Below are 15583 nucleotides of genomic sequence, written 5' to 3' on the forward strand. Positions count from 1 at the left end.
AGGCATAAATTATGTACAAAACATCTGAATGTTTTTCCCCCTTTTTTCCAGAATTATTTTGCAAGGAATTTTTATAATATGCGCTTACTGGCTCTGTTTGTTGCCTTTGCAATCAACTTCATTCTCCTCTTCTACAAGGTGAGAGTTTGCGTGTGAGAGAAATTCTAAATTACATTTGCAGTGGTATTAAATTTGGAAAGTGTGTTGAAGTACTTCGATGTCACAACATTTTAGAGGGAATTATAGCACATTAACTTCAATACATTTATTTATAATAAGTCACTAGTTAGCTACTAATCAGTAAAAATTAACAGCACCTGAACCATTTTGAATAATACAATGCTATGTACACAAGAAAGCATCAGTAATAATAATCTAATGTACATATGTCTGGTCCATTTTTCTGCAAAACAAATACTGTCACGTTTGATAATTGAAGTATATATTTTTAATACTTTTGTACTTTAACTTGGGTAAAATCTTGGAAGCAGAACTTATCTGTAGTAGAGTATTTTCACCAGAGACTGTGGCGGAGAGAAACTGATCAAACTCTATGGTCTATTGTTTGCTTTAGTTTGGTGCTTTCAATAAACTGTGTTTCTCATATAAAAAAAGAAAAGAAAAAAAAGTTTGTATTTCTTTGGTGAAGTCACTCTCTCTTACTGTCTACCCAGGTAGCATCCTTGCCTGCACCACAAGGAGAGGAAGGAGTGGTCACGTCTGGTAACCGTGAGGATCTGGACTCTTCTGCTGACAACGACAAACAGAGCAGAGACTATTTTGTGCTGGAAGAGAGCAGTGGTTACATGGAGCCAGCGCTTCAATTCCTGGCTGTAGCTCACACAATCATCTCCTTCTGTTGTATTATCGGGTACTACTGCCTCAAGGTAGACTAGCTCAAGCACATATTTTTGAACCCCATTCACTATTTTGAATCAGTATTTCTCCATCATAAAGACCTAGAGAATTTTTTAAAGCCACAGAATTGACAATGAAGCACATTGCTAACAAAGAGGCTTTGACCCATACAGCTAATCTAAATGTGTTTGAGTTTTGAAGTTTTGCCAACTCAACACTGGACTCATGTAATCACTCTAGTGCATTTGATTGGCAGTTACCATTGGTGATCTTTAAACGCGAGAAGGAAGTGGCAAGAAGGCTGGAGTTTGACGGGCTATATGTCACAGAGCAGCCTGCTGAGGAGGACATCAAAGGACAATGGGACCGACTGGTCATTAACGCACCGTATGTTCATAGCTACATAAATCAGCTAGGCTAACATTAAACATGTTTTGTACTTTAAGTTTGAGAAACTTGCTGTTTGTACTATTTCATAGTAACATTACAAGTTCAACAGATTATAAATGTTTTACTTACAGTGATGTTTGACAGTAAAATTTAAATTTTAAAATATTTGTTGAAACTTTTGTTTGTCTTTTCAGATCATTTCCAAGTAATTATTGGGATAAATTTGTGAAGAGGAAGGTAAGGTCTTCAGGGGACTGCAGTTTTGATTTTGCACAGCAAAAAATATTAAATGTTATATTCTTAATGTGCTTATGAATGTATATAATTGTGTGCATATTTCACTCAGTGACAGTTCATTAAGAACCTAACTGCAATGTAATGAGCCATTTAATGGCAGGTGTAATTATTCCCCTGGCAATAACCAAACAAGTTGATTGTCTCCAGAGACGGGGCAACACTTAGCTTTCTCATTTGGATTGCCTCTTGTATTATGAAGATTATTCTTTGCTTTAACAAAATTAATTTTGGTTTTCTCTTTTAAGAACATTTAGTCCACTTTAAGATTTTTCAACTAAATTGTAGATAAATGTCAGGATTGTGAGGCTTGGACCCAAATATAGGGAGTAGGGCTGCACAATTATGGCCAAAACGATTATTTTGATCAATATTGAGATCAGGATTAATTATCACGATTTGCTGATTTTAACCAAAACAAATTTTATAGTCACATAGGCTATCTATAACTTCTTCCACATCCATATTGTGCTGCATTCCTCACATGCTGAAGTTGTATGTTGTACTTATACAGTACATACAGCTGCAACACATGTAAATGAAAATTATCTGAAATATATAGCCTAGGATATATAAATAAAAAAAATCTCTGTGAAAGCTCCTTCACTTGTTTACCAATAACTGATTAAAAGAGCTAGGAAGAGAGGAGGAGTGCGATGGACGTAGTCAGAGTGACAGCTTACTCATTATAAATTGGTGCAGCAGCCTCAGTCTCACACGCTATTACTCTACGACCTGAAGTTAGTTGTATTCAATAACTTCTGTGTTTTTTGCCATGGCTCCCGCAACAGTAGAGTTACCAGCGTAAACACTGGTACAAATACAGGTTTACCTTTCCTGCTTATTATACAACTGTGTTAATAATTAAAACTAGACAAATGTCAGAAGCGTGAGTGAATGGGGGTGGGGTTGCGCGGAGAGTAAGGAGAGATCCAAACACCGGCATGGCTTTACAGAAGAAATGGGTCATGTAACACAAAATTAAACCTTATCACTATAAACTAAATTGCTTCGTTTGTGAAGAGGCAGCGGACATTAGGTGCACCGGTGCGACCGAGATGGAAAATGTTAGTCGCACTCTAAAACCCTCTGAGCTAACAGACACAAACTGGCACCGACTAGCACTGGTCACTGCTGTTGTCTGAAAAACACAGTCGGGACAAAATGTTGCAAATACAAGTAAACTGGTAAACCTTGTGACCAGCTGCTATCTTTTGTGGAATTTTCCTCACGTTACTCTGTCCTGTGACTTTCTACATCTAGAAACTAAGCTGCGCGGTGCAGGGAACAACGGACTGGCACGCGATCAGACAGTGGTTTACGGAGCGGTAGATGGGCTTTGCAAAAAACTTGGAGCGTTTTATGAACTGAATGGCGCATTTAAAATTTGACTCGATTATGCAAATTTGATCGTGGGAAGCCAAAATCGTGATCAAAATTTGATTAATTTGCAGCCCTAGCAGGAAAGGCGAGGATTGTGCAACAGTTTGAAATAAACAATTTTAATGTAAACACAAAGGGGCTTAAAAACTGGTAAGCTAAGCAGGTAAATAATCCAGAAAACAGGAACACGGGAAAAAACTCCAGGAACACAAAAACAGAGAATTCCAGGAAGACAGAATAACAGCAAAACAAAGGACAGCACGACAAAAGACAAAACAACAATCCACCAACAACAGACACCAAAAGCACAGGAACAAGAGATAACAAGGGGCAGGTGACCAGGTGACAGACAATTACAGAGACGGGAAATCCAAAAGACTAGAAGTAAAACAAGACAACACATAAGGGAACAGAGAGACTTAAATAAAACCGGAAACACCAACAGAAAACCAACTACAACAGAAACTTGACAAAACCATGACTGGGGCCAGTAGGCACTCGGGAACTGGGGACCGAGGGCACTTGGGAACAGGGGTGCTGCGGCCAGCACCGAAGATGAACCCCTGAGGTGGCCGAAGGCAGAGCCCCTCAGGCAGCCTAACAGGAGGTTGTAGGCGGTACCCCTCAGGAGGACAGGCAGAAGGTTGTAGGTGGTACCTTTCTGAGGCCGCCGGTGGTGAAGACAAACCCCCTCGGAATGATGGCAGTGAAGGCGCATCCACTCTGGAGATCGACGGCGTGGGCAAATCCCCTCTGGAGGCCGGCGGTGAAGGCGATACCCCTCTGAGAGCTGGGCAGGCAACGGGTCAGCAAGGCTGAAGACAGGTGACATGTCAGCTGGGCTGAAAACGAGCAAAGGGTCAACAGGGTGGAAGACAGGCCCGGGTTCCGCAAATAAGCCAACAGGATCAGGAGTCGGCGGTTTCGCCAACAAGGCATCAGGAATCGGTCAAATCACCAACAAAACACGGGGAGCAGAGGCAGTGGCACTAAACAAAGACCCTGAGGTGCTGGGCAACGGCACAATCCCACAGGTGTCGAGAACCTGCACAGTCTCTGGGGCCGTGGTCAGCAAAGGCACTGGGAGACTGGTCAACTGAAGCTCCAGAAGACTGGTCCGCGTAGCCTCTGGGAGAACGGTCGACGCAGACTCTGGAAGATTGGTCGGCGGCCCGCTGGACAAAACCAACTCAGGATCGCAGCGAGGACTCTGGAAAGCTGGTTGGCTGTTGAAGTTGTGGAAGACAGCTTGACGACAGGAAGGCCAAATCCCTGCTCTGTAGACAGCCAGCAAGCTACCATGAGGTGCCAGGGTCCTCCTTGCAGAAAAAACTTAAGACCCTCACTGACTGAGTCAAGCTGGGCAAAAAGTGTCACAAACTCCCTAACTGCTGGGTCCATAAGTAGTTGGTGGATACTGTCAGGATTGTGAAGCTTGGACCCAAATGCAGGAAGGCGAAGAGCGTGCAACAGTTTGAAATAAACAATAATTTTAATTTAAACACAAAGGAACTTACAAACTGATAAGCAGAGCAGGTAAGTAATCCAGAAAACAGGAACATGGGGGAAAAAAACACCAGGAACACAAAAACACAGAGAAATCCAGGAAGACAGAATAACAGCAAAACACAGGACAGCACAACTAAATACAGAAGTAAACAAGAGACAACAAGGGGCAGGTGACCAGGTGAAAGACATCAGACATTTACCAAGGCAGGAAAACCAAAAGACTGGAAGTGAAACAAGACAACACATAAGGGAACAGAGAGACTTCAAAATAAAACAGGAAACACTAACAGAAAACCAACTACAACAGAAACTTGACGAAACCATGACAGATATTATGCTGTAGGAAAAAAGTAGGCCTGTTAAATTGAACTAGAACACTGTACCTGGTTTAACTAGTTCACAGATTATAAAAATCCTAAAGTCAAATGGCTGCAAAGAAGCATGCTCCAGCTCTACTACCAACATTTTATTATTTAATTTAATTTAATTACATTTTTTTGGAGCCAGCATCTAGCAGGCATTGATGACACTTCAGCATGGGCTACTCATCTAGCACTGGCACATTGCATTTAATACTGCATTAGCCTGCAGTAAATTAGATAATAAAACACCTTCAAGTGCTTCTGCTAATCTACTTTTTTTGGAGGGTGTAGATATAACTGGCTCTGTAATAAAACTAGACTTTGGTTTGCTCTTGTTTTAAGATAATAAATCAAGTGACATAAAGTTTCTTAGAGCCACAACACACCAAGGATGAACTCTGCAACTGTTTTAGGAATATTTACTAAATGTTTACTAGCCAAGGTTCACTGTACATACACATTTTAGCAGGAAGGTAAAGAGTAAAAAATGCACCCATTAAAAATAACACAGAACAAAGTTACCATCCGTCAATTACACAACCAATGTGGACAAATCATATCTGCAACACAAGTTTAAAAACAATCCTTAGTTTTTTGTTCTGTAGCTATCATAAGCTGCCATCTTATTATGGCACTTACAGTGCAGAATAATTCAACCTCTTACCTCTTGCTTTCTCTTGTCGTTCTTTATTCAAATGAAAAGGCACAGAAGAGACAACTTTTTTATGTAAACTTGTCTGTACCCTGTCAGGTGATGGATAAGTATGGTGACTTTTATGGCTGTGAGAAGATTAGTGAACTCCTAGGTCTGGACCAAGCCACATTAGACTTCAGCTCTGAGAGAAAAGAAAGGAGGCTTAAGAGAGAGACTGCCTGGAGTGCTCTGTGAGTAGAAAAACTGCTTCCCGTCTTGCATTCTTAAAGAGATCTGTGTGATTGCATTGTATGCATTTTCAGTTTTACCAGTTCTTTAATAGAATAGCATTTTTAAATAGTTTTCTCATTACTATTTGTCATATGTCGTATGTAACACGTTAAAGGAAAGTCTTTTCATATCAAGTTTTACATAATTGTTATAAATAAAAAATAATTCTGGCCTTTGACAGGTAAAAGAATATGCAGTAGACATACTGTAAAAGCCTGCAACGATAATAGCAGTGTGACAGCCTTCTCTGGAGAATAGATGAGATTATGTTTGCATACAGGCAACCTGGTATTGATATAAAAGAAAAAGGTTCAAATAAGGAAATCGACACAGCTCTTTCTCTAATGCATTTTATTTTAGAGGTGAATAGGGCCCTAAATGACCCTTCAGATGAACATTTTGGTTAGCTTTATCCAATTTTGGCCTTGTTAATTACATCATAAAACAACATTCTTAGACGTTTGGATTGCTGCTGTCCTTATAAATAGTCTTCACCGTTTTAAATAGCCATTTCTATAATACTGTGTATGTGTTTTTGAGTATGTGTGGATGTGTGTGTTACATAACAGGGGTAGCCAGACATAAGAAGGTTCTAGAACATTATGTTGTCCTTGAGGAGGAACAGGACATTCTGAAATGAAGCCACATATCACACAGGCTCTTTTAGAAAAGACACTGTAGCAACAAGGGTCTGAATTTACCAATGGGCATTTTGGCCTTATTTTCCAGGTTCTTGCCATCATGTGTCTGTGTGATGATGTTATTTATTTCAGATTCAACTGCATTGACATGAAGTACCAGGTCTGGAAACTAGGAGTTGTGTGCACTGACAATGTAAGTTCAGTTGTGTCCAATATTTTATGACATCTGCTTAGTTTGTTTGTGTGTGCCCTCTTGTTCCTATGAAGAAAAAATAAAGATGTCACTTCCTGCACTTTATGTTAACAGATAATGTAATATGACAGAGAAGTGTGTGTTAAACATATCTGATATTTTATGACTTATCCCTCATTTGTTTAATCTCTTGTTCTACTGTGCTAAGATTTTGTCTGATACAATTGCACATGCTGCAGAAGTGACGGTGGTAATATCCTGTGATTCTGCCTTATCTAAAATACACATTTGTCTCTCTATCTATAATCTATATTGCCTGTTTTTATGTGTGTATGTCCTTGTGTGTGTTTGTGCTCACAGTCCTTTTTGTACCTGGCCTGGTACATGGCCATGTCAATTCTGGGTCATTATAACAACTTCTTCTTTGCTGCCCACCTTTTGGACATAGCCATGGGCTTTAAGACACTTCGGACGATTCTTTCCTCTGTCACACACAACGGGAAACAGGTGTGTGTGTGTGTGTGTGTGTGTGTGTGTGTGTGTGTGTGTGTGTGTTGTGTGTGTGTGTGTGTGGTGTGTGTGTGTGTGTGTGTGTGTGTGTGTGTGTGTGTGTCGCGCGTCTGTCTTTAATTCTCTATCCATCTGTGTTAATGTGTGCTCATATGTGGTTTGCATGCATGTGATGTTTGCTTTCAGCTGTTGGGTTATATTGGGGCTTTCTAAGATGAAGAAGTGTATTAAAGCCCATCTGCCTCTGTCTATCCCTTTGTAATAATGTGTGTGTCTGTCAGTTGGTCCTTACGGTGGGCCTGTTGGCGTTGTGGTATATCTCTACATTTTGTGGCCTTCAACTTCTTCAGGAAGTTTTACAACAAGAGTGACGACAAGGACACCAGAGACATGAAGTGCAATGATATGCTTACCGTGAGTTTAATGTGCAATATTAATATATATTACACCCCACACACACACACACACACACACACACACACACACACACACACACACACAGCAGTCTTTGTCCACATATCTGTCTTTCCTCTCTATGTTTATCTTTCTAACACAAACACAGCAACACACTTAATTTTCTACCTTCTCAAATTGAGAGGGTTAGTGTAGGATTCTGCCCGTGATCCCAAGTTAGAACAGCCTCTTTTCTTAGTGCCTCCACTATTTTTCCATAAAATGATAGACACATGGATAGAAAATAGTCCCTCAAGCCTCAGCATAGCTCTTTGTTTGGCTATTCACAGCATTAACGCCTCACTGCCTGCTCTATTCTAATGTGGACTTCACTGTCACTCACATAAGCATGCGGGTGGACAGTGATAGCATTTCAATAAAACCCTACTATTATAGGAGGCAGAGGATATTACATTAAATTATCAGTCACACTCACTGTCATTGATTATACTGGAATTTTGTTGCACTTTAGTAACCGTGTTTTGCAATCGCTCAATGGTGTTTTTTGCCTCCAACGGCGCCTTCCAGGCAGCTAACCCAAACCTTAACCCTACACATAACCATTGCCACGCCACCCTGAAGGAGATGTTGGGGGCATTAAACACCAAACACCTTTGCAATTCCTTTCCATCATTACAACACCACAACAACAATTTAAACAAATACAATGCAACATGGCAAAAAAATATTTATCCAAAGACGAGCAGAATCTCACTCAACAGTTACAATTTTTATTTGTTTTTGTATAAGTTACTTTTGGAAAATATCATCCTTGGCACTTAGAAGCACAGTATAGTCCTTGCTACACAACTAGAATGTTAATTCTTTTTGCGTCATACTCTTACATGTACTCTTTGTGGGCAAATACAGTCTGAGGAAAAGAATGTTGATTTAAAAAGAATCTGTAAAATTGTATACAAATGTTGCCTGAAACTTTTAAATTCCTTCCCAAAAGCAACTAGCATGGAGACAGACATGAACGTGAATGGAATACATTTTCTTTTTGTTTTCATCTTGAATTTTTAATGTACAGTGTTATCCTTGGAGTTTGGAGAAACAATACTCTAGGTCCTAGACACTTTACATTTTCTCCTCTTACCTTATTCATACTTTGCACGTGACGTCACAACTACTAGCTGGCGGGCAAGAACATCAGTCTCTTAGCAACGAAACCTAGTAAGAGAATCATCTTGCCAGGGCTTTGCCAGTTTTACTTTACGAAAGTTGGTGTTTTGAGGTGAAAAGACATGCCAGATAGTTGTGTGATTGGATGCACTAACCGTAAACATAACTCAGACACGGACACACACTGTACAGACGCAAAGGCACACACAGAGGCACACACACACACACACACACACAGCAGTAGGAAGAAGACACATTAAAGTTTCTTAGCAGTGAGTTAGAAGAAATAATAAATATCATAATTTTTCTTTTAGCAAACATTGAAAACGGGTCCCACAGATCTGAACAAAAGACATAGCAACTTTTATCGCAATTTTTTTACAAAAGCTCCCACAAAATCAGGCATTTTGGGCCGCAACAATCTGAAAAAGGCAGCAAAATCCTGGAGGGACTGGTTAAAAAGAGACAGATAAGAACAGGCATTGCAACAATGTGTCCAAATATAGGCTACATTGTAACGCTGGCTGCACAGATTATGCAGACGCAAACCGCTACGATTGACTGACACACACACACACACACACACACAGACACACACACACACACACATACACACACACACACTGTTAAAATCATACGCTGGACACTTTATTAGTCTTTCTACTTGGGTTTAGTTTACAATCGGGATATAATTTATATAATAACAAGGGTGCTAGTATTCAGATGAAGACACACAACGGAACAGAATTAGCAAACGTTAGCAAACATTAGCAGGTAGCTAGCTAGTAACACTCACCTTTGCTTTGATTATTATGATATTTTTTCATATATCTTTCAGATAGGTTTTCATATTTTGTGCTATGTAAGGTGACGGATTCTCTATAAGACAGATGTAAATATCTCCATCTCCAAGTCTGGTAGAGACTTTGCTTCAAAGCAATGAAAACATCAGCGGGTGCTGTGTATGGATCCCAAGTTCCAAGTCTGTAAATCTTTTCATGATATCTAATTTTAACATTTGATGACATATGGTGTAAACAGTTGATTGATTTTAGTATTGGAAATCTGCAAGGCTGCAATTCCTCTGGCTGGCCACTGTTTGTCGCCATTTTCTTGGAGTTTCTTGCCCGCCAGGTATCCATCGTGATCATGTGACTGCAAAGTATGAAAGCCACCTTATACTCTTGTCAGACAGCATCAGAATCAGAAGATTTATTGTTATTGTTCAAAATGAACAACATTTTAGCAGCAGTTCACCCAGTAACATAAATCTAAATTTAAAAAAAAACAAGAAGTAAATTGTAAAACAACAATCATAAATAGAAAGAAATTTACACACTAAAAGTACTTGTTATTGCACATGGTCCGTATGTGAAGGTTTGAATGTGTGTGTGTGTGTGTGTGTGTGTGTGTTGGCATGCGTGCGGGGGGTGCTAGTTAGTGTGTGTATTCAGTGTGGTGATGACTTGTGGGAAAAAGCTGTTCCTGAATCTATTGGGATTGGACAGCCTGGGAAAATGGCTGGCTGATGACTAGAAAAGTGTTCTCATATAATGTGGAAAGCATATTACAGTATACAATAAATGAAAATGTATTTTCTGTCAGTGCTACATGTTCCACATGTATGTGGGAGTGCGTGCAGGCGGGGGTATTGGTGATGAGATTGATGACCCTGCTGGAGATGAGTTTGAGGTGGAACGCATCGTCTTCGACATCACATTTTTCTTCTTTGTCATTGTCATTCTCCTAGCCATCATCCAGGGTGAGTCATACACGTCAAATTGGTTTTTCAAAAGCAGTTCAGCATTAACATGTTTTTCACATGTTTTTACCAAGACACACAATTACATTTTATTCCCCTTTTTTGACAAATGTTTGATGTGGGATTGGAAAAAGAAAAAGTTATCTGTTAAGTCTACTGAATCCTCTTACAAGTTTTACTGACATCTGTCATAAAGCGACTGGCACAGCCGTGCACATGCTTATCTGTGCACATGCACATACACAGACACACAATTGTGTTCTTTTCTTTCAGGCTTGATAATTGATGCCTTTGGGGAACTTCGTGACCAGCAGGAGCAGGTGAAAGAGGATATGGAGGTGAGATTTGACACTTTGCACAAACTCTCTCTCTCTTGTATGCACACATTTGAACACAGACAAGCACACTACTGAGATGTAGTTATTTTTGAGGATGTACAATATGCAATTTATCAGATTAAGATACAAAGACTTTTGAAGGATAAATACTCATTTGTAATGTAAGTGCTTGTGAAGAGATGGCTGTGTAGTTTAAGTAGATTCAACTGTTATGTGTCACATATAGTGATCGTACCATTGGCCTTAATGGGACCGTACCATTATCTCTTCCTCCTGAATAATAAGTGGATAATAATTACAGTAAATTCAATCTTAATGAGAAAAAAAATCCCTGGTATTCAAATGCAATTGTCACACATGGAATAATACTGTGCTGTACTGCTATTCTGAGAACTTTCAGTCTCTAAAGCTCTTTTCACTCTTGTCACAATGCTTGCATGCAAACACAAGTGTTGTTAAAGAGAGATACGTTTATTTGGAGCTTAGTAAGGAAAGACTCGATGCAGTAGAATACAAATGAAGATGCTTTTCTTCTTCATTATAATTCCACAAATTGCAACACTCAAGAGAGGCTGAACCAGAGTAACCAGTAATACATGTTTTGTTGGAGGCTGAGGCTGTTGCTTTATTGACCAGGTAGCCACAGTACATATATCCTAGTGGTATGCCTCTAAAGGCTGCAACAGGTGTAAACAGAACCCTACAAAAGCACTCTCTGCAGGTAGGACAAGTGAGGTTACAAGAGACTTTATTAACAGGCTGACAATCAGCAACAGGAAACAGGCAAAACAAGTCCAAAGGTCCAGGAGAGGCAGGCAGGTAATCAAAGGTTGGACCACTAACAAGGGAGCATAGTGGATCTGACAAACAGTGGTGAGCTACCCTCTAAATATAAATGGTGCACATGTGACATTACTGAATGCATGGTTGTCATGGTCACTCTTTTGAGAAAAGAATTGAGCAGTGTTATACTTAGTATATAGTAGTATTTTATTTTTTCTTATGAATGTTTGCTCTTACATTTCTTTATAGTATACCACTGTGTGTGTCTTACAAAAAAAATTAAGACAGTGCCACCATTTCACAGCTGCTCTTCCCTGACGTTTAACATCTGGGAAAAGTAGCTGTAAAATTTGTGGCACTGTTTTATTTAGAAACAATTTCATCTGCTGTAGTCTGCAATGATAAATCAGTTTTAGCTGCTACTTTCATCCTCTCTTGGTTTGTAGCTCTAAAGGGGAGTCATCTTAAGTACATATTGCATTAACACAAATATTCTTTTTTCCCCTGTTATTTTACAAGCACAAAACCTTTTATATGGCTACATAGCAATTATGGGCAAAAGTAATTGGACTGTTGAGTACCCTCAAATCGATCCTTAGCAAATATGCCCCTCTATGTCTTATGAAAACCTGTTGGCGAGTAATCATGGGAGTATTAAGTTGCTCTAATTTATAGTCTTTTGCCTTTTGTGGGCGTTCTTTGAGTGTCTTTCTAAAAAGAAACAACTTAAAAGGTGTCATTTTGTTGCTTGTTAGCATATTGCTAGCTGACTAAATGCCACTCTTGAATCACAGACAAATACAAGGCCTCTTAGCTTGAAGTTTGTATTTTATTGTATTTTATTTTTTTGTAATATACACGAGAGAACATCATGTTTGCCCAAGCCGTTTAAATCATTAAATGTCTTGCATCTCTTCTCCTGCAGACCAAATGTTTTATATGTGGAATAGGAAGTGAATACTTTGATACAGTCCCTCATGGCTTTGAGATTCACACTCTACAGGAGCACAACTTGGCCAACTACCTGTGAGTTGATTTAATGCTCACTACCTTCATGCATTGGGTTGCCAATATCTCAACCTAATAATTTTACAAATATTAAAACTAACAACTTGAATATGTTGTCACTTAAAGGCAGACGTTTGTGATTTGTGACCATCACTAAACCTTTATAAGAAACAAAACATAACATGAAAATAAATTTTACCTCCTCAATTAACAGATTACGGATTCATACCAAACCGTCACGTTACAGGGGTCACGGTCCGGTGCACACAGCCGCATGCAGAATACACGGTTGTACATGTAGATTGATGCATGTAATGAGTAACCACATTTGACGAGCACGAGTTCCACCTGGAATCTTTTAGCCGGATGCCATTGCCTGCCGGTTCCCAGTCAGCTACAACCGCAATGGAGAAAGGTTGTGTATAAGACGAGGACGCTGTGTTGCACACCTCACAGTTTTAGTAACAGGTGTTTAGGGCTAAACTCTGTTGACAAGTATAAACACAAGCAGCGTACATCACCTGTGTGGCTGCACGGTTGGTCACTGAGTTAATTAACACTTTTCCCAATACGTTGATGGTTAGAAACGATTATTTGCAAGGTGTTGGTGCACTGTGCACTGTTGCCACATCAGTAATTGTCATTGGCAAGTGCTTATTGAACCTAATTAGAATGGATTCCTCAATGTGCTCCTGTCACTGATTTACTCTTCTATGCTCATGTCTATATGTATGGTGGTTGTTGTGGTGGTTAGTCTACAGACTAAAGCATCTCAATAAATTGCTTCATTCTTCTTGTCAATCATCAAATATTTGCAAGCATTAAAGCAAATGTTTAACCAGATTGTCATAACACAGATGGTAGTTGAATTTACACTTGAAATATCTAACAACTAATTTAATGCTACCTTAAAACTTTGTGTGGGAGTTATGTGGGTGACAACTTTGCATTAATTCCTCTTCTGTGTCCTTACAGATTTTTTCTGATGTACCTTATCAACAAGGATGAAACTGAACACACAGGGCAGGTATAATAGTTATGTTTTATTGCTTGATCAAATCAAAGTAAGAACAATCTGTAGACTTTTAGAGCTTCTAAGCAATTCTACTGTCATTGCCAAATGTCACGTTCCTTAAGATATCCTTCCACAACAGTTCCTCCATGTCTCAGTGACTTATTTATTCTAGCCATCCCAATTACAAAGCTGTAGTGTAACCTTTTCAATTCATTCTGTCTCTCAAAACCCTATCAGTCTTGACACACACATTTTATGATAATACATGCCAGGCCACCCCTAAATTTGAGGTAGGGGGCCGTCTTTTCTTTTCACTATAACATTTTAAATTACTTTTTGCAAAGATGAGTGCTCCACTGTAAATCAAAAGGGTAAAAATTCAGTTACAGTGTTTTTAAAGAGCTGCAACTTTCTCTCTCTCTTGTGTCTCATGCTTATGGTACTTAAATCTATAAAAGAGACGTACATCCCAATAAATGAAGACAGGTTTAAGTGTAAATACTGCACTGTGTAATATAAAACAATGATACATGTATTGTTATTTGAAATATTTTGGTTTTATCTTTGTGGCCCAGAATGCACGTTGAATGGGATGCTGCAGAAGGAATGGGATGCTTGATAAAAGAAAGAAAATGTTTCTTGTTTTTATCAGCCTGAAACATTTGGACAATTGGGTGCTATTTCCAAATGGAGTTGGATTTTGGGACTCATCCCTAGTTATACTGTTTGTTTTCTTTCCGTGTGGTGTTTTTCTCAGGTGTAGATTAAAGACGTAGCGGCTTGATGTAATGTGGTAAATGTTTCTCCATCGGCCAGACAAATGTTTAAATAACTTACAAGTCTTTGTGTTTAGATTGCTATTTTCTTAAAGAATGGATGCGTTTGGCAGAGCTGCAAAGTCATTAGTTGTCAATTATTAAATTGCCAACTAATTTTATAATCTAATAATTGGTTTGAATAATCTTTTAAGAAACTAAAGTCAGAATTCTATGATTCCAGCTTCTTAAACGTTTCTTTACTCCTCTGTGACAGTAAACTAAATATCTTTGAGTTATGAACAAAACAAGACATTTGAGGATGTCATCTTGGGCTTTGGGAATATTTTTACCATTTTCTGCTATTTTATAGACCAAACAACTAATTGATTCTACTAACATCTAATGCATCTAATGCCTGTTGTCCAGGAATCCTATGTGTGGAAAATGTACCAGGAGCGTTGCTGGGAATTCTTCCCTGTGGGAGACTGTTTCCGTAAGCAATACGAGGATCAACTGGGATGAAAGAAAATCTGAGAGATCTAAGCCTTCCTAGATAATGGTATCACACTGAAGCCATCTTGATTGATGCCCTTGGACTCACTACATTACCTTGGAATTGTGTGTGTGCACTATTGTTTTTCCCACAAAGTATATAGGTATCCTTTATGTTCATGCACATCAGTATTTCTAAATTATAAAGATTAAATTCTTTGGAAACAAATGATGACCACTTGTTTATGTTCAAAAATGAATTTGCTGTTTGTTTTGGAAGTCTCATTTCTTAAGTCCACAACAAAAGTATTGAGAGTAATGTGACAGTTACGGTACTGTTTTCTACATCATTTTCTTAAACAGTCAAAGCAAGCAAAGATGGCACTTTGCTGGCTGCATGTCTCTTTAAAGCTCATGTTTTGTGAATGAAGATTTGTCTTTTTAATCACAGCCTACCATCCCTTTCCCCTGTGTGACATGCAGATAATCACTCTCCCGCTGGCATTTGTTCTTTTTACCCTTGTCTTCCCTGTTCCTTCACACTTTGGGCCCTTTTGCAATGATCTAAGCGCACGGCGTGACGCGCAGGTGCGTTTAGGGCGTGTCAAAATCCACCTTTGCTAGTTTGGCGGCAGAAAAAAAGGGTCTGTGTGCCGGGCGCATAGTTCAAAAGGATTGTACATAGTGTCTTCATTAATTCAAAGGTGTGTTTTGGATGTAACATTCAACTAACCAATCAGAGTGTCATCTCCCATTCCCTTTAAAAAGCCTGGTGCGTTTGTAT

The 15583-nt window shown here is 39.1% G+C and overlaps 1 protein-coding gene across 1 annotated transcript in view; it reads left to right on the forward strand.

Moving 5' to 3' along the window:
• ryr2b (ryanodine receptor 2b (cardiac)) overlaps positions 1-15025 on the forward strand; it is a 71661-nt gene extending 56636 nt beyond the window's left edge. Inside the window, 14 exon segments of the mRNA XM_032540912.1 lie at positions 52-138; positions 675-887; positions 1115-1245; positions 1443-1485; positions 5548-5681; positions 6495-6555; positions 6916-7062; positions 7347-7391; positions 7393-7479; positions 10249-10405; positions 10679-10743; positions 12452-12552; positions 13510-13561; positions 14734-15025. Of these exon segments, the coding sequence (XP_032396803.1) occupies positions 52-138; positions 675-887; positions 1115-1245; positions 1443-1485; positions 5548-5681; positions 6495-6555; positions 6916-7062; positions 7347-7391; positions 7393-7479; positions 10249-10405; positions 10679-10743; positions 12452-12552; positions 13510-13561; positions 14734-14829 (1419 nt within the window). The 3' untranslated portion in view covers positions 14830-15025.
• The last annotated feature ends 558 nt before the right edge of the window (positions 15026-15583 follow it).

The sequence above is a fragment of the Etheostoma spectabile genome, chromosome 17 (genome assembly GCF_008692095.1).
Source record: "Etheostoma spectabile isolate EspeVRDwgs_2016 chromosome 17, UIUC_Espe_1.0, whole genome shotgun sequence".
Lineage (NCBI taxonomy): Eukaryota > Metazoa > Chordata > Actinopteri > Perciformes > Percidae > Etheostoma > Etheostoma spectabile.